Here is a 20,159-nt window from a genome sequence, read left to right on the forward strand (position 1 = left end):
GAATTTCCGATTTGGGGAATCTGGGGGTTAGATCCTGGGTATAGAATTAACAAGGGGGGAAAAAGGATTCGATGCTTTTTGATTCTATGAACCACGGCCTGCCCACCCCCATCCCTCCCACACGCTTACACACACCTAAACACACACACACTTCCCCATCACAGTCATCCCCTGGGCTAAAGGCTGGTCCTTAGTCCATGCCCTGCCCCCTAATCTACTGCCTAGTTTTCTAGCCCGGGACCAGGGTTGTGTATGGAAATTGGAGGGAGGTGCGGGTGAGCCGGGGTCCCGCCGTCCCTGCCCCAGCGCCCGCGACTGTCATGTTAGTTACCCGTTTTGCCTTTGCCCTCCACCCCTTTCTCTCTGGGCTCCCTGTCCACCTCAGTTCCAGCGAGGGTTGTGTGTGTGCGCGCGCGCACGGGGGGGTGGGGTGGCGGGGGGTGGCAGGGGGAGGGCTGTGGAGGGAGGCGCCGTCGGAGGAAGAATAGACGTCAGGAGGAGGGACGGCGGAGGGAGAGAGGAAAGCAGGAGAAGCGGAGAGAAAGGGAGAGCAGAGATCCAGAGAGACTCAGAGAGATAAAGCTAGAGGCGAGAAATAATCAAAGGGAGAGGGGGAGGAAAGAGACTGGGAGAGAGAGAGGGAGAGGGACGGGACTGGGAGGAGAGATAAAGAGAAGCGGAGGGAAGGGAAGTGAGTTTGTGCGCGCGAGTGAGTGTGCGTGTGCGTGTAAGTGTGCAGGGGCGGGCGCGGGCGGGCGCGGGCGGGCGGGGGGCGGGCTCCAGGGCTCCCCTCCTCCCCAGCCCGCTGCTCTCGCTCGCTCGCCAACTCCGGGCCCCAGCCGCTGGCGGGCGCACGGCGGGCGGACAGCATGCTGAGCCTCCTCGTCTGGATCCTCACTCTCTCGGATACTTTCTCCCAAGGTAAGCCCCCCCTCCTCCCGCAGCGCGCCCCTGCCCTCGGCTTCCCCTACCCCATCCCCGGGGCCGGGATCTGTGCCCCCGGCCGGGGCAGCGCTGGGGGGGGGGGTGCCCGGCGGCCCGCGGTCGGTCCCCGGGGTCGGGTGCCACGAGGCGGGGGCTAGGTCCCGGCGCGGAGCCTTGGGGGAGGGGGCGCGGAGGAGCGGGGGCTGGCGAGGAGGAGTTTCCCGTTGATTTGCCCAAGTTGTTTCCTCTGGCTGCGCGGGAGAACGGAGAATCCGGGCCGCGAGGGCCGGGGGTCGGAGTGAAAAAGGGATTCGAACGCTCAAAGTCCTTTCCGGAGCCTCTGGCAGCCCTACCGACCTCCACCCTCTGAGGCCGGGAGTCCGGACGCCTGGGTCCTGGCCGGGGGAAGGCCGGGAAGGGGGTGGGGTTTCAGATTCTGGGGGTGGGAGGTGCGCGGAAAGCTGGGGACTCGGCTCGCGAAGAGGTAGCTGAGGGAATCCCCGTACTCCATGCAGCCCAGCCCCTCGAGGGGCTGAGTCTGAGCCTCGGCTCCAGACTGCCTGGGGCCGCCCCCTCTGAGCGAAGGGAGGGGTGCCTCGGGGCCCCTGGTGGGGATTTGAACCCCTGCCCCCGGAGGCTCGGGGCCGGGAGTGGAGTTCCAAAGGCAGCTCCGGACCCGCTGAATCTGGAAGGGGGCACTTGCGGGGGGAGGGGGAGCTAACACCCCACTTGGGGTCAGGAAAGTGTTGATGTCCAGGGCTTATTCGGAACTGGCAGGGGAGAGGCTGGAAGATGGAGGGAAAGGTTAAGAGAGAATTGTTAATGTATCCTGTGGCAGGGCTGGAGGGGACAGTGGGACTGAAGAAATCAAAGGCCCAGACTCCACCACGACTGGGGTCTGTGGGAGTGGATTCTTGCCTCCTGGGTCTGACTCTAAGGAAGATTTAATCCTGCTGAGCTAGCTCCCCCCACCCTCTAAAATGGAGCTGACACACAGAAATTGACACACAAACACCAAAAAGCAGTCATAGACATTGAGACGGACTATTCACCTACTGAGACAGACATACCCGCGAGCATCCCCGCACGGAGACAGACACATATACACAAAGACACTGACACATCTGAGGAAGACAGATTCCTCCCCCATATCGGCACATGCTTGCACATTCGTGCACCCAGACATATGAGAACTCACAGACACCGTACATGTATGCGGGCGGGCATGTACAAGGACACAACACACACACACACACACACACACACACACACACACACACACACACACACACGGAAAGCCTTGTACAGATACCAACCCTCCAGCAAACAAAGAAACTTGAACATTCATTCATATAGGCAGACACCTATGGAGATGTATGGACTACAAAATGGAGGAGGTGGTCTCCTTTTGGGGTGGTGGTGGGGGAATCTGGGAAGAGGGATGTCAGCTGGGACAGAGCGCCCTCAGGCATTGCCCTGCTCTCTGTTGCCTTCCTGGGCTGGTGGGTGTATGTTTACGGGTGGGGTGTGATGCTAGTCCCCTCCTTTCTCCTTGCTAAGCCCCTCCCAGGCTCTGAAGGCAAAGCCAGGCTGAGTTGGTGGGGGTGGGTCTTGATCCATCATTCCTCGTAGGGCACCCGCCCCACCTCAAACACACACACTTAAGATATGGGAAGGGCGCGCATCCTTGGTGTGAGTGGAGTGGGAAGTGGTGCTGGAGGAAAGGAGGCCTGGCCCTGGGGTTGGCAGGCCAAGCCAGCCAGTTGGCAGAAAGTTGGGAAGATGACTTAAGTTCTGACTTTGTTCAGCCAGGCTGCTGGAGAAGGGGGGGAGGGGGAGGGCCCACGGTGGTGGGGGGAGGGGTCAGCTGGGTCAGCATTGGTTTGCGTCTGCGTCTGCCCCTTTCCCGCAGCCCTAGCAGGTCAGCAACGTGGATACGAACAAGCTTCAAGAAACAAAAGCTGCAGTTAGCAAACAGGAGAGACATGTGGATTGAATCGGGACAGGACTGGTCGGAGAGAAGTGTGTTATGTGTCTTTCTCCCTTTGGAAAGGGGGAGGGGTTAAGAAGGGTTAGCTGAGCTCCCATCTCCCATCGCCCAGCAGGGGTGAAAGCAAGACCTGAAGAAACTGTGCAAAAGTATTTGGGGTGGGGGGAGGGGATACCACAGGGGAAAAGGGGGAGGGAACAGACAAGAGGGGAGAGGAAATCACTCCTGAGGGTGCCTGGCAAGGACTGGGAGGAGGCAGGGTGGGAAGGAGTCGGGGTCTAGGGAAGCTAGGACGCTCACAGGGTTGGGGAGGAGGCGGTAGGAGCCGCCTCCTCAGCCTCCATCCTTAGAATGAAAGAGTCTTGCCTCAGGGCTGGGGGCAGTGAGAGGAGACAGATGGGGGCATGCCATGAGGGATGGTGGCGGGGAAATGGGGAGAAGGTGGGAGGAGAAGGCAGTCGAATTGAGGGGAGCAGAGAGGAGAGGGGAGGGGGATGTTCAGCCTAGGCAGCGAAATAAAAATCGCATTTTAAAGAATTTCAATGGGCTTCATCAATCTTCATTTTTCACTAAATAATTTTCTGTATCTTATCTAAATGAAAACCATTATCCTTCCCCCCGTTTCCATCATGCGCTGGCTCCTCAGACTGATTGCGCCGAAAATTGAAATATTTATTCATTTTCTGGGAGATTTTCTCGCTTCCCAGTCTCAGGGAGGAGAAATTGAAAAAGAAAGATTATAGCTAATCAGAGCAATGTGGGATGACAGGCCGGCTCAGGGCGGGAGCTGCCTCCAGGGGAGGGTGGAAGTGGGGGGGGGGATCTGTCCCTTTGGCCCCCAGAGGTCCCCTCAGCATCCCTGCCACCGCTTGGCAGGGCGGTGAGGAGTAAAGGGAAGAGGCCCCAGGGCCTCCTAAATCCCCAGTATTCAACTGCCTGCGTGCAGCTACATCCTGGCAGAGAACAGGAATCGGGAAAGAAGAGTAGCTGGGAATGGACTCTCCCCTCCCCGAGCCACACACACACGCACATGCACACACACACTTCGGATGTCCCACCCTCCCAGCCCAGAGCAGGGTCTTGGTTGAGGAAGGGGCATGGGGAAACATGGCAGAAAGCAGGACACCAGGTCCCTCTCCTGGACCTTGACTGGACTCTGCCTTCTACTCAGACCTAGAAGGAGGGCGTGAACCCAGTATTCAGTGCTTGGCATTACCTCTGGCTACGTCCCTGGACCCCAGAAGACCCAGGACCAGGAGGAGGAGGCAGAAGAGGCCTCCAGGCCTTCCCACCTTCTGCTGGCTACCCTGGCTGCACGGCTGCTTGTCTTGCTCTGCCTTTGGTTCTCTGGTCTCCTGGCGATGAGGAAACCCACCCTTGCCCCTGGTTCTCACCTCCGGGACTTGAGAACTGAGTGCTCTGATGGAAACTCCTGTGGACCCTCTTTGTATTCTCGGGAACCGAGTCTTAATTTCCCTTTTATCCTTTCAGTTTCTGACACAGTGCTGCGCGCATGGTAAGTGTCCTTAAATATCTGATCAATTGATTGATTTGATGAGAGTGCTATGATGTTGGAAGGAGGCAGTATTAAATGGTGCTTAAATCACAGACTCCCGTCCAGCTCCCTAACCAAACCCACTCCCCGCCTTGGCCGCTGGGTAGTGGTGTCAGCTTCAACAAGGGATGTGCCTTCTCTGTGCCTCATTTGCTCATCTGTAAGTTAAGGATAGAAACAACATTTTATAGGGTGGTGATGGCAATAAGATCTGTTAATCCGTGTCAGGTGCATAGAACAGCGTCTGGCACAGAGAGAATTGCTCAGTAAATGCTTCTGTTAGGACTTCCTGGCTAGACATGAATGGATAGGTAGCCAAGTTGTCTGCCTTTTTCCCATCTCCTTCTTACAATTCTCTTTCGGTTTTCTTGCTCCAGCTGCCCCGATTCTTGGTCCTGGGTTTCAGTGCCTCTGCTTGGTGTCTCTCATGGAAAGAACCTGGTAGTGGCGGGCCCAGAAGGGGAAGCTGCCCAGCCTCCCCCAGGTTGGAGACCTCGGGAAAGGTCTGGGGAAGGGGAGAGCCAAGTGGAAGAGGTTGACATTCGAGGGAGAAGGAGCCAGGGCTCTTGTGAGAAATGAGAGCCACTCGCCTTGAAGTGGCTGCATTCAGTCTGGAAATAATACAGATCATTTATTGAGCCCTCGTGCTAATGTCTTTATATACATTATCTAATTTAATCTGTACAACAACCTCCTGAGATCGGGTCTCTAATTATCCCCATCTCATGGATGAGAAATCGAGGTTTAGACAGGTCAAGTATCTCCACGAAAATAGGGGAACCAGCCAACCTCAGATCCTGGCCGCCCCCCTCCCTTTGCCTGGCATCCCTCTGGCCAGCAGGACCAATGCTGGGCCAGGCCAGGGTCTTTCCTGGTCCAGAGCCGAAGGAGAATTAAGGAAAAAGGAATGAGTGCTCATAAAAGTAAACTCACTCAAATTTTAAAAATCTGCCCTTTATTCTGAGGTTCTGTCCTTCTACCTTTTGGGGTGTTGAACGGTTTTTCTTTGATGATACAATACTGCCCTCAAATGACTTTGTAAAAAAAGTGCTTTCCTGGGCAAATCAAAAGGTTTGCAAGCGTGTGTGTGTTTCTAAGATTCTGCACAGCCTTACAGGTCCACGAGCTGCAGACTTGGGAACTCCCCCTGTACTGTTCGAGGCTGACTCCGGGAGAATCATGCAGAGGAGACGAGTGGAGTATTGAGTTGGGGGTGGTGGGCGGCAGTAGGGTGTATGGTTCTGGGGAGAAAACCAAGACAGTCAACTCCCAGTCCAGTCCAGTCCCTGGCTGGGGTCCTGAGTGGCCTATTCCAATTGCTTTGGGAGGCCCTGCCTGCCCTAGGGTAGGAGCCAGTGGGCTCCCTACCAAAGCATTAAAGTGATTTCTTACTGAATTCCTACTGTGTGTTCACCACGTTCATCATGCTCCATTTCTTTTGACGATGACCTTGTAAAGGTAACGTTACTCCCATTTTATAGACGAGGAAACCAAGGCTGAGTTTAATTAAGTTGCTCAAGGCCGTACCTGGGCTGTTAGATCCCTGATTTAAACTCATTGTCTCACTACAAAGCCCACACTGCCAGGCAGCCTCCCTGCAGAGCTACGTGCACTTCAGTGTCTCCCTTAAACTGAGGCAGCTCTGGAGGGGAGAAGAGGCCTTCCTTCTCTTCCCCACACTGACAGGCTCCCTCTGGTGCCTCGCACAGCCTTCCCTTCAGGGCTCAGCCTGGACAGCTAGCCCACATCCATCGTGCTGCCTGGCTTTGATGATCATCTGGTTTATTCAGTAGGGGTGGGAACGGTAACTATGGCTCTTCATGTCAGGAGAAGGAGGTCTGTGATGCCTCAACCCCCTTTCTTCCCACCTGTAAAGCCTTTTTAATTTTGTGTAGTGCTTTGCAATTTTAACAACTTATTTGCACGTACAGTCTCATTTGATAGATTATGATCACCCTATGATGCGGGCAGGGCAATTATTATTATTTCTCCATTTCACAGATGAGAAAACAGACTCCTAGGGAGTTGAAATAACTTGCTAAAGTGTGGAAGTTGGGCTGGAGGGAGGGGGAAGGCAGCAAATTCCTCCATCACCCCAATTTTGGGGGGCTGTTTCCAGATGATGGTAGGGAAGTTCCTCTCCGTGCATCCAGAGAAGGCTGTGTCCCTTCCCGACCTACCAGCTCCTGCCAGGTTTCTTCTCAGAGCCTCCAGGCCACTTTTCTTGGCCATGTCCTGGAGGGTGCTTTGACCTGGAAAGGGTTAGGTGACGGGGACATAGCTCAGTGATAGAGTGCGTGCTTAGCATGCACGAGGTCCTGGGTTCAATTTCCTAGTACCTTCATTTAAAAAAATAATAATAAATAAATAAACTTAATTCCTGCCCAAAAAATAAAAATAAAATAAATTTTTTTAAATGTTAAGAAAAAGGGCTGGGGACGTGGGGAGTGGCAATAGTCAGCAGTGGAGGAAAAAGAGGCCACTATGTCCTCAATCCTGAAATACAGTGCCAAGGAGAGGCAGTCTCAGGAGTCAGGAAAGAGAATGAATTCACTCCAAGTGAGAGAAGGCCATTCACTTTCGTAGGGACCCCCTTTGTGTTTTGCATGTATTAGGAGCTCATTTAGTACCAACAGTAATCTGTTAAAGGTAGGAGTTATCTCCATTTTGCGGGTGGACAAAGACCCAAAGAAGTTAAGCAGATTGTCCAACATGCTACATCTCAGGACTGACAGAGCCAGGACTAGAACCCAGGCAGGGAAGTCGGCGTGGGGTTCAGGAATGACTCCCCGGAGGAAGCCCCTGGAGACCGGCATGTCTGCCTCTTCTACCTGACTGCTGCCGGTGAGTCCCACCGTGCAGAGTGTGCGCCCACATTCACGTGCAGATTCACACGTGGCCTCACGCGCACTTGCATGTGCGCCGTGTCTCACCCCCAGCATCTACAGACAGAAATCTCTGTCTTTACCCAGTCCTTCCATTCACCAGATTGACACTGCCAGCTTTTTGTGTCCCATCCCCCTTCCAGCTATGGCAGCCATCCTTTGAAGAGTCTTTGAAGGCACTTCTTTTTGTCTCGTCTTGGGTGCTCTGCAGATGCACACGCTATAAGGTTAAGAAAGTTAGAACCCTTGGCTTCCCCATCCTGTGACTCTGGTCCCTTTCCATCCTGCAGCCCCAGTTCTTAATGCCTTCTTACCACTGATTCACAGACAATGCAACCTGATTAAGTTCTTTGAGCTCCCGGAATGAAAACTGTTTCAGCTCTCAGACATTGCCGAAGATCACATTTTTCTTTTTTTTTCCATCCCACTGTCTCTGCGCCACCACCCTCCTCCCCCATCAGCTCTCTCCAAGCTCCCAGTTTCTCCCTCCCTCCACATGTAATTTCTCCAGCAACTTTTATTAACCTCTAGTCTCTGGGAGCTGAAGCCTCATTCCTCTCTGCCCTCCTTGAGTCCATTTAGCAAAATTGGGATCATATTGAAATAAATGGGCCTTGTAGCCAGCCAACCTCCTGAGGATTAAGGGTCTTAAATCCAGGGTGGAACTCTCCAGCACTCCCTAGCAAATTCCATTAGTTTCCCAGGAGATAATGCACTGCTTCATTCCTCTGGGGACCTGGCTCTGGGAAGGTGATGGGAGAATCTCCCAGAAGGCCATGCGCACTGGATTTTGAGGCAGAGAAGGGACACCAGGGACCTGAATCTTTGCTGTGTGCCTGCAGGGCAGTCCCAGGAAGCTGTCCTTCTCCAGGCCCGACTAGGAATCATGCATTCTTCTTCTGGACTGGCCCTGTGATGCTTTTCTTCTCTGCCCTTTATTTCCTCTTGAAGCAATTTGAGGAGTATGTCCTCCCTGGAAGATGTGTGGGAAGAGAGGAGGGACTCAGTTCCTTTATCCAGCAGAAAATGGGCTGTGTGCTTACTACGTGCCAGGCTCCAGTGTTACAAAGTGAATGAAATACGGTGCCTCCCTTTAAAGGTCTTGCTTTGTGATTTAGGTGCAAATTATTTAACTTCAGTAGGTCTCGGTTTACTCTGCCATAAAATGGAGAGAATTAATGTTTTTCAAATCAGCAAATGTATATTACTATATATAAAGCATTCTGATAGGCATTGTGGGGGATAAAAAAAAAAAACACAAAACCCCGACATCATAAGGTCCCTTCTCTCCAAGAAGCTAAGATGTGCATATATGTGCAAAGATTCCGGGTAATGCTAGGCAGGGCGTAGTCAGTGTCAGAAAAGCAGTGTGCGCAGTCAGAGCTGGGGAGTTAGCTGTGGGCTGAAGAGGCCAGGAAAGGCTCCGTGGAGGAAGTGGGTCTAAGGATGGACAGGATGTGGATGTGGCAGGAAGAGGGAGAGCATTACCAGACCGGCTGAACTTCCTGAGTCAAGGTGTGGCTGCCAGAATGTGCAGGGCATGGTGAGGTTGGTGTAGCGGAGGATTTGGGTCAGGGAGAAATTACGGAGGTGATCCAGGACAGTAGACAGGGGCCTCGAAAAGCCAGGCCAGAGACTGTCCTACAAGAAGTAGGGAGCCAGGGGTTTCTGTTTTTGAAGGAAAGAAAATGTTAAAACACCAGTGTGATCCCTACCTCATTCCTCATCAAACCCTCCCCTCCTCTTAAATGCTTCATCTGCTAGACTGCTGTAGAGATTTGCAACCCCTTCAATTGAAAAAAAAAATATGGTGAAATAGGCAGATAATCAAGGTTTGACCAGGCAGAAGGGAGTAGAGAACCTTAGAGAAACAGCAGATTCTGCCTTGGGAAGTCTCAGATCTGTGACCTGAGTTGGGGAGGCTTTGGAATAATGAGAAGATCTTTTTTTCTCTGAGAATTTTCAGGTATAAGATAAAGATGCCCGGAGGCAGAGTTCAACAGAGATAAGGAAGGGGAGAGCCCTGCAGCCTGGTGGATACCTAGGCTCTGACAATTGTTCCCCTGGAGCCTAGTCTGGGTCTGCACTGTCCAGAGTCTGGGGGAACCACCTCGTTCCATCAGAGGGCCAGCCGGGATTTAGCCCCGTGGGATCAGCCCTGGGCTGTTTGCTCTGGTCCTCTGGTCACTGGCCAGAGATGTGCCTGCACTTGGGGGCTAAGCTTAGAGAGTCTGAAAACCTCTGCAAGGAAGTGATCTCTGGTTTTTCAAATGGAAACCCTTTCAGAAGATTCCCACCAGCGGGGTGAGAGCCTGTGTCCAAACTAAGCCAGTGTGCTTTTAATCGCTGGACTGGGCCGGGCACTCAGCTAGGCACCAGGATACAAAGGTAAATGAAATTTAGTCCCTGTCCTTGAGGCAGTCTCAGGCGGGTGTGGGAGATGGATGTATAAACACATATCGACAAGGCTGTAAGATAAACGTTGGGAGAGAGGTATGTGAAAAATGCTGAAGTCTGACTGTCCGCGAGGGGGGAGTGGAGGAGGCAGCCTGGCAAGGGGAGGGCACAGCCACAGATGTGAGGCTCTGGGCTGCGGCTGGAGCCTCTGGAATGCAGTGCTGCTCAAGATATCCCGGCTCTGGACAATCCCTGATTGTGCCCCCTGCTCCGGATGGAAGGAGCTGAGGAATCCGAAGGAGTGAGTGAGGTCCCTCCCAAGGATTATGATTTCCAGGAACAAAGACAGTTTATATAAAGGCGCACTTTCCCCAAATCTCCCAACCCCTTGTGTCCAGTTCCCTCTTCCCCACCCCCATCCCACCCAACCAAGCTGATTTCTAAATTAACTTTGTCCTTGTAATCAGCTTAGCTGAGTTTTTTTTTTTTTTTCCTCTTTTTTTCCCCCTCCTTCCTGAATTCTCCCAGGAACAGCCTGGGGCCCTGCTCGCTCCATTACCCAGCATTGTCAAGCCATGAGGTGCTTTTAACTGCTTCTTCCCATTCGATTCGCTTAACTGGGAGGTTATTAAAAGGAAAGAAGCTGAGATGGGCAGATGAGGGCAGACAGAGAGAGATGGGAGCAGGGGAAGGCAGGCTGGCAGGGTGAAGCCCCAGAGAGAAGTTGGGGTTTTCTTCATCTTGATTCCCTAGCCATCCAGTGGACTCCTGGATCTTAATCCCAAACCCTGAACAATTGACTTGCTGCTCTGTGCCTCACTCCCTGCCTCCCAGACAATCTACCAGCTTGACTTCCCTGTGGGATGGGGCGGGGTGGGGGTAGGGGACTCCCAGAAGCCCTTGCACCCTCTCCCTCTTTGCTCACCTCTCCAGACACAGACTCCTGGTCGGCTCCTGCTATCAGCGCTATGCTATCAACTCTCTGGCCTCCACCTGCCAGTCAGCTACTGTGGGGAGGATGTTTGATCCTAGATTGAAGTGCCTATCACCCTGCACACATCTGGGAATTCTTCCCTCACCAGGCGGTGGGTGAAGGGAGAATACAAATTCATTTTAATGTCAGTTGGAGCCAAATATAATTAGAAAGAAAAATCTGACTTTGCCAAAAAAAAAAAAATCAAATGCATTGCAAAGCCAAGTTAAAATGACTTCTGGATTATCTGCACCACTGCGGCTCTCCATTTATGCAGAAAATGGAGAGGGGAGCCTGTAAAGCCTGTGTCCAAGGGATTTAGTGTGTGCACGTTGTCTTCGGTTTTGTACCAGGGTCATGTCGTAAGACTGGTCTGTTTCAACACAACCTTGGAGTTGGATAACCATTCAAGTGCCCTGGGACCTCCTTACCAGAGGGCCTATGGGAAAGCCAGGCTTTCCCGAGCGGACACCACATGTGTGATCATGATCAAGTCATTTCACTGATGCCTCAGTTTTCTCATCTGTAAAATGGTGACAATAACACCTACCTCAGAGGGTTGCTGTGAGGACTAAATGAAGGAATCTATGTGGAACACGGTCTGTATTCAGTAAGCCACATTGCACAGTGCTTGCTTTTTACAGCTCTGAGTCCAAGGCAGAGCAGGGGAAAGCAGACAACAGGATGAGTGAAGAACAAATAATGGTGCAAATATGGATGCGTCTCTGAACTGTGTCAGTGATGTTGGTAATCCCTGAATTTATGATCTCTGAAATGCTGTGCAGTGGGAGCACTGAGATGGCTGCAGAGCCTAATGGAGATAACCCTGCTTTAGAATTAGGTCTGAGTCCTGGCTCTGAAGACTCAGGGGCCTCTTCACCTTTGTGAGCCTTAGTTTCCTCATCTGTAAAATGGAGCAATAGCAACCGCTTACCTCTGCTTTCAGTCCTGGGAAAGCACTCCTTAGGCAGTGCACAGTAAGCATGACCAGAAGGTTTCAACCCCTGAATCTTCAAGAAGGTTCCAACTCTGCATGTTAGAACAGTGATTTGCAAACTTTCATGTGCTTATGAAACACTCGGTGATCTGGTTAAAATGTGCAGATTTTGATTCAGAAGATCTGGGGTCAGGCGGAGTTTCCGCCTTGGCACCAAGCTTCCAGGTGATGCCGATGTTGTTGGTCCTAGGACCACACTTGGAAGTGTTAGAGGATGTGTTCCTTTGGGGACACAGATCTTCAACTTTCTAATGGGAAGCGAGAGGAAATAGAATTCATTTACCTGAATTCGCTTTTCCGCCAGCTTAGTTGTGTAACAGAGCCCAGATGGATCATTGATTCAGGAGTGTAGATGTGTTTGTTTTAGGGAAGCAGGCAGGAGTTAAGGGTGGGGAGAGGGTGCAGTGCATGCCTGCATGCCCATCTTCGGCCCCAAGCCTGACCTGCCTGCCTTCCTCCCTGCCTCCTCCCAAGCTCCAGCCTCCCCTACCCCACCCCACCAAGTCTTCATTCATGCCAACAGCTGCCAGCTGCAAAGTTGAAATGCAGCTAGCCAATAAGTTGGTGGAAACTCCTCCGTATCCGAGCCAGTTAGTCATTTACACTTGGTTCTTTTTTTCTTTTAAATGAGGAAAAGTCCTTATAATCTAGCTCTCATTTGGTGGAGATTTGAGGGAAAACATCTCAACAGAGCTGCTAGCCAGGGCCTGGACCCTGTTAGCTGTGGCCTGGAAATTTGGACTTGAATAAATGGAGATTTGGGAATGAAGGTGGGTCGTAGGCCTAACTGGGGGCATGGTTTGGAGGGAGCAATGGGGGCCCATTCCTGGGCAGGTCGTTTTCTCACATTCACATAGACCTACCGGCTGGCTCTTCAGGCAACGTGATGAGCTAACTTCACTATGTGCGCAAAGCCTCGGGCTGTAGAGGAAGACCCACAGGCCAGAGAAGAGAGAGCCTCTGCCTTCAGAGTCCTCCTGACTCAATGAGGAAAGCTTTGTCCTTATATCTAGGGGATTCTGCCACTAGGGGAAACAGGAACCCCCATCATTTCCCCTTACCCTCCCCCCTCCCCCAGGAAACTGACTACACTTTCAGCCATCTGCAGGTGCACGTGGGGCCATGTGCAGGCTACACCCATCAGTCCTGAGGGGTTTCAGAGGAAATAGAGAAGGAGGTGGGATCCATCAGAACACATCTTCCTAGAACATAGAACCTAGGGTCAGGAATGAAGATACAGAGAGATGATTCTCGAAGAATCCAAACATCTTTGGATTCAAGATCTCTCTCTAGACAAACTTATGGTTGCCAGTGTGTGAAGGGGATGGAGAAGGATAAATTGGGGATGCGAAATTTGTACCTCTTGGGGAGTGATAGCAGTGTTAGCTGTCTTGATTGCAGTGGTGGTTTCATGGGTGTACACATCTATCAAAATTCATCAAATTGTACATCTGAAATATGTGTGGTTTACTGTACAGGAGTCATATCACAATAAAGGTGTTTAAAAAAACTCTCTCTTCAGGCAGGACTAACTTGAATCAACCTCACACATCAGTGTTTGTCCTTTTCTTGAAGGAGATCCTTTTTCATTTGCTCTCTCTGCCCATTCACTTTCACATCTAATAATCCCTGGCAAGCAGGAAGTTCTTCTTTGTGTCTAACTTGAATCCTTCCTGCTCCTGAAAAAAAAAAAGTCTTACTTGGGACTGTAACTGGGTAAGTCTCCAGTATTCTTTATGTCTGGATAGATAGCATTTTCCCCAATAGGTTCATTTTTCTGTCACTTCAAAGCCAAGTTCCCTGTGATAGAGAAGCAGGCCCAGAGAGGTCATAGGTGAGATTGTCTCCGAGGCTCCAGTTGACCCAGACCAAGCCATCTCTTTAGAGGTCAGGTCTGCTTTCTGACAAACCGCCAAGACTATCTTCCCAGTGTCCCTGGTCAGGGCCAGAAGACTCATGTTCCCAGGAACCTGGCTGAGTTACCATGTCCTTACTGGTCCAGTTTCCCCTTCTCAGTGGCACAGAGCAGCTGGAGGCTGGAGGGCTCTGGTGTCCTTCACTGGGCCGCTGTCTCTGGCTGGTGGCCTCGGGGCCTCTCCTCCTCCCTCCACAGGGCCAGGCTGAGAAGGCCCTGGCGCCTGCTGCTGAACCAGGTACCGGGAAGACAGCGGGGCCTGGAGGGGAGAGGGCAGAGGTCGGCCTGCCCCACAGTCAGGACTGATTCTAGCTTCGGAGCAGGAATATTTTCCTCTTGGAATCACACAGGAATGTCCTCAGCTGGGCCTTGCCTGGGTGGGCAGGCTGGATCCCAAGTGGCATCAGTGTGGGCGGAGAGAGCAGGGGATAGGGTATCGCCTTTGGTGATGTACTGATTTGGTGAAGGAGTGTGGGCATTTCCCTAGGATACTGGAGCACTTTAGATAAATGCAGACTCTTTGCTCTGAGCTTGAACTTGGGGGCAGAGGTTTGGTTTCTACTGTGGGATGGCTAATTATAATAGTGGGGACAGGTTCCCCATCGTCCTCAGGGTCTAAACACACGCCAGGATCATCTAAACAAGGAGGGGTTTTGAACCCTGTTGTACATTGGAACAGGAGAAGATGGGGAGAGGTACTGGGGCTGTGGGATCAGTTACAGAAGGTTTCCATGAAGGGGCCAGAGGGGAAGATGGACCTGGGTGGCTGAATGAGAGGGCAGGATCCAGTGTAAAAGAAGGAGACCACCTAAGGGAGGGGGCTCGGTAGAAGAAGAGTGGGAGCTGGAGGAGGGCTTCCCGGCTGGGGCCATGTGGGCTGCAGGCTCCAGGAACCGGGAGCTGTGGTGTCGCCTTGTCAAGTTGTGGCCTCTGCGGCATTCACACCGGCCGCGTGACACACTCCCACATGCACAGGCAGGGAGAGGACTGGTGTGAAAGCAGCTCCTGCTCCCTTGAGGACAGGGCGGAGTGTCAGTCCCCGAAGAGGAGGAGCTGACACATCTGGGGGGAAAGAGGAGCACGGCCCTGCGGTCCTCCTGGAGGAGACAGTGGGGAGTTCCCAGTCTGCTGTGGGGCAGCTTGTCTTTGTCTTTGTCTTTGTCGGGGGGTCGCTACCCTTTTTCAAGGGTAGCCATGCCCCGGGGTGCTGGCAGGGCTGCCTGGTGGCCTGGCACGGGACAATCTGTCCACCAGCACAGACACACGCTCCACTGCACCAGGCTTCTCCCTGCCCCCCCGGCCGGATGCTCCCCGGCCCTCTTCCTCCCTCTGTCCTTCCCTGTCTGTCTGTCTGTTGGTCTGTCACTCGGCAAGAGTGAAATGTGCCCTGCTCCTGGAGCATTTGGTGCTTGATAATTTGTGGATTATAGCTAACTCTCGATAAAGAGTCCCCTAATTGCTTGGCTCACCTCAGGTTCTATCATCAAAGCAAAGCCGTGAGGCCCCCCTCTCGCCCTCCTTTTCTTTTTATTATCTCTTAATTAATCACTCTGGCTTTCACACTTAGCAGATAATTACTGTCTCCTGGGCACGCAGCTCATTTTCATAACCTCCTGCTCCAAGCCGGCAGCAGAGGGGGGTGGGGAGGCCGCGGGAGAGAAGGGGCAAGTGGGAAGAGAAATGCTGGGGGAGGGTGGGGACAGCAGGCAGCGGGTCGGAGGAGACCAAGGGAGGAGGAGAAAGGGACATTGGGGCAGCAGCGATGGGAGACACGTGGAGTGCTGAGCGGAGCATGGGGACCAGAACCCTTAGTCTCTCTGCCAGCGGGCAGGCAGTATGGCCGTGCTCCCTGGGGAGGCCCCACCTGGTCCACCACTGCTGAGCTGCACGATGCTGGCTCCCTTAGCCTCTCCGGGGGAGGGACACAGCAGGAGATGCACATAGGTTGGTGGCCAGAAAGCTGAATGAGGAGCAAGAGATGGTCCCAAGCAAAGTTCATTCAAGCAGGTGCTGGGAAGTGAGGCCAGCTGGGGTGGGAAAGGTGACAGGGAAAGGATGGGCAGGGCCACCATCCAGTTAGGACGCAAGTCTTGGCCAGGGAGTTTTTCTGTTTTGAGGACAGCAGGACACACACCCTGGAGGTTAAACCCGTGGATGTGAATAGGGACATGACTCAGTAATGTGACTGGATGAGAGGGGACGGCCTAACACTCACACCTAGACCTTGTAGGCTCTGTGCCAGTTTTCACAATATGCTTATCGTCCCCATTTCAGAGATGAGGAGAACTGTGCCTCAGAAGACCAGGTGCGGGAGGGAGAGAGCACTGTTCCCGCTGGGTCCTCAGCCCTGGCATCACCACAGGGCTCGGTGCTTTCCTTGGGCTTCCAACCCAGGGATAAGCAGAGAGGAAGATGAGAAGCTGGAGAGACAAGAGTTTACACAGAGGGTTAGACACAGAGCTGGACTGGAACCCAAGTCTCCACCATGAACTCATCTCCCCACTACTGTTCCTCATCGTGTCTCCGTGGCCTGGGCTTCTGCTGGTCCACAGGGAGTGATGGAGAATGGGGAACATCCATTTTTTTCCCTCTCTATTTTGAATTTTCCATCATGATCCTAGCACAGTGTGCTTGATCTTTAGAAAGAAAGAAACTGGATCCTACTAACCTTTCGCTGTTAACTAGCTGTGAGCCCTTGGAATGCCATACAACCCGAGTCTCAGTTTCTTCATTGGCAAATGGGAATCTTGAGAAGACTGCAGATGGCATACGTAAAACAGAGGCCCTAGCATATGACAGGGGTTTAACAATAATCGGAGCTGTTACTATTACTACTACTATGGTGATGACTGCTACACAGGAAAGCACCCACCCTATGCCTGTAGAAACCACATAAAACACGTTAATTTTTTAAAAAGCTGGTGAGGGAGGGAGGGTCCTTTTGTTCAACTTCCTCAGTAAGGGAGGGCACAAAATTTCTACCCTCTGTTCCTTCTGGGATGCACTATCGAGCCAAAGCTTGACAACCTAGGCTGCTCTGTCCCAGTGCAATTTTTCTTTATACAAGTAAGTTGTCTGTCCCGGCCAGGGCTGCTTCCAGCTCGCAGCTTCTTGGCACCCAGCTCCAGCAGGGCCGATCCTCCCTCTGCTGACCTCCAGGCCGCAGACTGCCCACCGCGCCTGCGCCTGCCACAGAGCCCGCATGTCCAAGGGTTAAATGGGTCCAGTCTCACATGCCCTGCAACTTCCGTCTCTGGCTTCTGGTTTCCCAGGCATTACAATAGGGAAGTCTATATTCAGCAGGCAGTATGGCAGGAGGTCTGGACTGCGAGTCTAGCTGTGGATTTTGGCCCCTTCGGGCCTGTCATGGAGTGGCCCTATGCACTGATCTGGGCCTGCCTTCTTATCACAAAAGGAGAAGGTGAATCTCCAAGGTTCCTTCTGGCTGCACCGTTTTCCGACTCTTTGCCATCCTGTGGGAGTTCACGGAAAGGACTGGTTCTTCCTGAACGAGGCCCTGGATCGCTCTGATTTGGTTTTTGAGCCAAGGCCAGAGGTAGTGATTTCAGAGCGCCAGAGCTGGGGTGCCCCGGGAGAAGCATTCTGTGGTCGGGAACCAGGGTGGAAGCCAACATTTTCTACATTTTCAAATCTGATTTGGACTCAGGGTAAGGACAGCAGGCGTGCCCCCCCCTTCTTCCCCCCCCCCCCCGCCCAAGTCTGCTGTCCTGGGATAGGGATGGTCCAGCCTGCTCTGGGAAGATGGAGGACCCTGGACCAAGGGTGTGGGTGCTTGTGTGTGCATGCTGATAAAAGTTTCTCCCTTAAGAAACATGCTCTGGCTTCGCCCTGAACTTTAGCTTTGGTCTATGAAAAGGTTTTGCAGAGTCTTGTGGGAACGTAAACATTTGGCAGATTTCTTTCCCTGAAAGCTATTTCTTCTCCTTTCTTTTTCTGGGAACTTTCGCCAGCAAGATCAAGGCCCCTCCGCCCGCCCCTCCGCCCTCCTTCTTTGCCTGAGACACCCAACCCCCCTCTCTCCTCCTCCCCACAATGAAAACAAAGTGAACTGGTGGGTACTGGGAATCGTCTCCGTGAACCGGGCCAGAAGAAAGGAGCGAGGCGAAAAGATAGCTCTCCCAAGAGGAGAAATTATAAGAAGGGAGGGGAGAGAGGGAGAGAAAATAAGCAAATGGCATCAGTGGTGAAAAGTGAATTCCAGGCATTTAAAATTCTTTTGGTTTTAATCATCTCAGAGGCCGACCAGAGCTGAGCTGTGGGGGAAGGGGAAAAATGAAAACCAGGGCCCTCTCCTAGGAGCCAGAGCCCAGGAATTTCGGGCTGTCTGTGAAGACCTAAAGCCTTTGCTATGTAAGCGTCTGCATCTGAGCCCTCCGCCTCCCGCATCTGATGCTCAGAAGGGTTACCTCCTCCAAGGGCCTTTCCTGACTAACCCTCCCTTTATCTCATTTCACAGGCTCAGTTTATACTCAGTTTTAAAGCACTGACCTTTCAGTTTTCTACCAGATTGCAAGTTCCCCAAGGCCCTGGCTTATGTTTTGTTAAAAACAAAACAAAAATAACAAACAACAAACTCCAGCCTCTTTCATAAGTCATGCCTGGGCCTCCTTTGTGAGGGTCAGGGCCCCCAGAGAAGCTCCTGGGCCTGTTTTCTTCATTTGTAAAGTGGATTTGGAGAGATGAGCTGAGCCTGGAAGAGATTCTAGAAGGAACCGGGGAGCTGGGAGGGAGCCTGGCAGCCTCTCCTCTGTGCTGTGATCTGTGTCGGGGGCTTTAGAACCCGATCAAGGGCTGTCCTGTCTAATTGCCCCTGCCCTCAGGGTTGGGGCTGGTTGTCAGGAAAAGCAGCAGGTGAAGCCCCTGGACATTGGGGATTCCAGGCTCTCCTCATGTCCCGGCCAGGGGGACACGGTGGCTTTTAAGGTGGGGGAATGCCTCAGGAAATCTTGTCAGCCTGGCGAGGTGATGAGTGGCGAGGCCCAGAGCGAGGCAGAGCCCAAGGTGAGCCTGGAAAGAAGTGGGAGGACCCTGTCATGTTGCCCTGCTCAGAAGCCTCCTCTTTTCCTAGTCTGGCCCCTCCCTGTGTGCTCAGCACCTTTCCTCCTGAGCGCCCTGCCTCTGCCGCCCCCTCCCCCACTCTCGTTCTTCTCCATCTGGGGCAGCTCTTTCCATTCTCCTGACCACTGGCTGTTCCTCCCATTTTCCCCACCCTCTTTCCCTCAAACTCCGTGCTTGGGTGTTGGACTTTGTTTCTTAGAATACACCTCCCACGTCCTTCCTCCAGTAAGGTTACAAACATCGACAGCTCGAGGGTATATGGGAGCTGACCTTAGACTTTGAGTCGGATAACCCGGATTTTCCTCTTGACTCTTCTTGGGCTGTTCGGTCTTGGGCAGTCATATGCTCTTTCTGAGGCCATAGAACAAGGAGTTCACTAGATGATGCCTGAGGCACCAGAAGTACCCTTCAGCTTCCGGGTAAAGGAGCAGGATCTGGAGGTCAGACCGCACAGGTTCAGACCCAGGACCTTCCGCCAGCATGACCCTGTGCAAGTCCCTTCATCTTGGTGTGGAAGAAGACTGCCATCTGCTTTGTAGGGTGGTGATAAAGATTCCTGTAAATAATCTGTGTAGACCACTTGGCAAAGGTATCTGAGATGCTGTAAGTTGCGGTATAGATTGGCTCTTACTGTCAAACTGAATCCTGACATTTTATGGTGTGGAGTAATGAGAAGAGCCCTGGCTTTGTAGTCAGAAAACCTGGGTTCAGAGTCCAGCTTCCTTCCTGATTTTTTCTGTGACCTTGTACAGTTTCATTTCAAGTTGCAAATATAAGTTAATGTAAAGTCTTTGGGTCAAGGGCCCTCTCTGGTGGTCTTGCATCTTCCCCACCCCCCTTAACCTAGAACAGTGTCTGCGCAGGCACTCAGGAAATGTGTTACATGAGTGACTGAGTATAAGGTACTAAACTAGGAGCGAACGGGAAGATGACTTGCTCAAGATGGATACAGCTAACGCTTTGTTGTGGGGGGCTGTTCTGTGCACCATTGGATGTTGGCTGCATCCTTGGCCTCTACTCACTAGAAGCCAGTAGCACCCCCACCTCCCCACCCACTTGTGTGACAATAAAAAATGTCTCCGGACTTTTCCAAGTGTCCCCTGGGATAAAATCCCCCTAGTTGAGAACCACGGAACTAACCAGAGGCAGAGCTGGACTTAGAAGTCAAGTCTTCTGACTCCCAATCCACAGCTTTTCCTAAAATGCCACATCGTTGTCCATTTCTCCCTTCACCCAAGTATTTAGCCTTGACCCACAGCTCATAAAGTTAAGAGAGGTTCATGTTGTTGAGGAGTAAGTAGAGTGTGTCAATCTCTAGCCTAATTTAGAGATGACTGTGTTTCCACCTAAGCCGTGACTTACCTGTGTATCCGAGCAGGCAGGTGGCAAAGACAGCTACCTGGATCAGCAGCTGTCCAGGGGAGAGTGGGCGGAGGCCCTGACT

General features: G+C 52.5%; 1 protein-coding gene across 2 annotated transcripts in view; it reads left to right on the forward strand.

The window, feature by feature from the left end:
• Nucleotides 1–512: 512 nt before the first annotated feature.
• KIRREL1 (kirre like nephrin family adhesion molecule 1) overlaps nucleotides 513–20,159 on the forward strand; it is a 98,113-nt gene continuing 78,466 nt past the window's right edge. Inside the window, exon 1 of one of the 2 annotated variants that reach the window (XM_074349641.1) lies at nucleotides 513–921. In XM_074349641.1, the coding sequence (XP_074205742.1) occupies nucleotides 870–921 (52 nt within the window). In that variant the 5' untranslated portion in view covers nucleotides 513–869. The remainder of the gene's footprint in view (nucleotides 922–20,159) is intronic. The other variant, XM_074349642.1, reaches the window with a different exon arrangement.

The sequence above is a fragment of the Camelus bactrianus genome, chromosome 21 (genome assembly GCF_048773025.1).
Source record: "Camelus bactrianus isolate YW-2024 breed Bactrian camel chromosome 21, ASM4877302v1, whole genome shotgun sequence".
NCBI lineage: Eukaryota > Metazoa > Chordata > Mammalia > Artiodactyla > Camelidae > Camelus > Camelus bactrianus.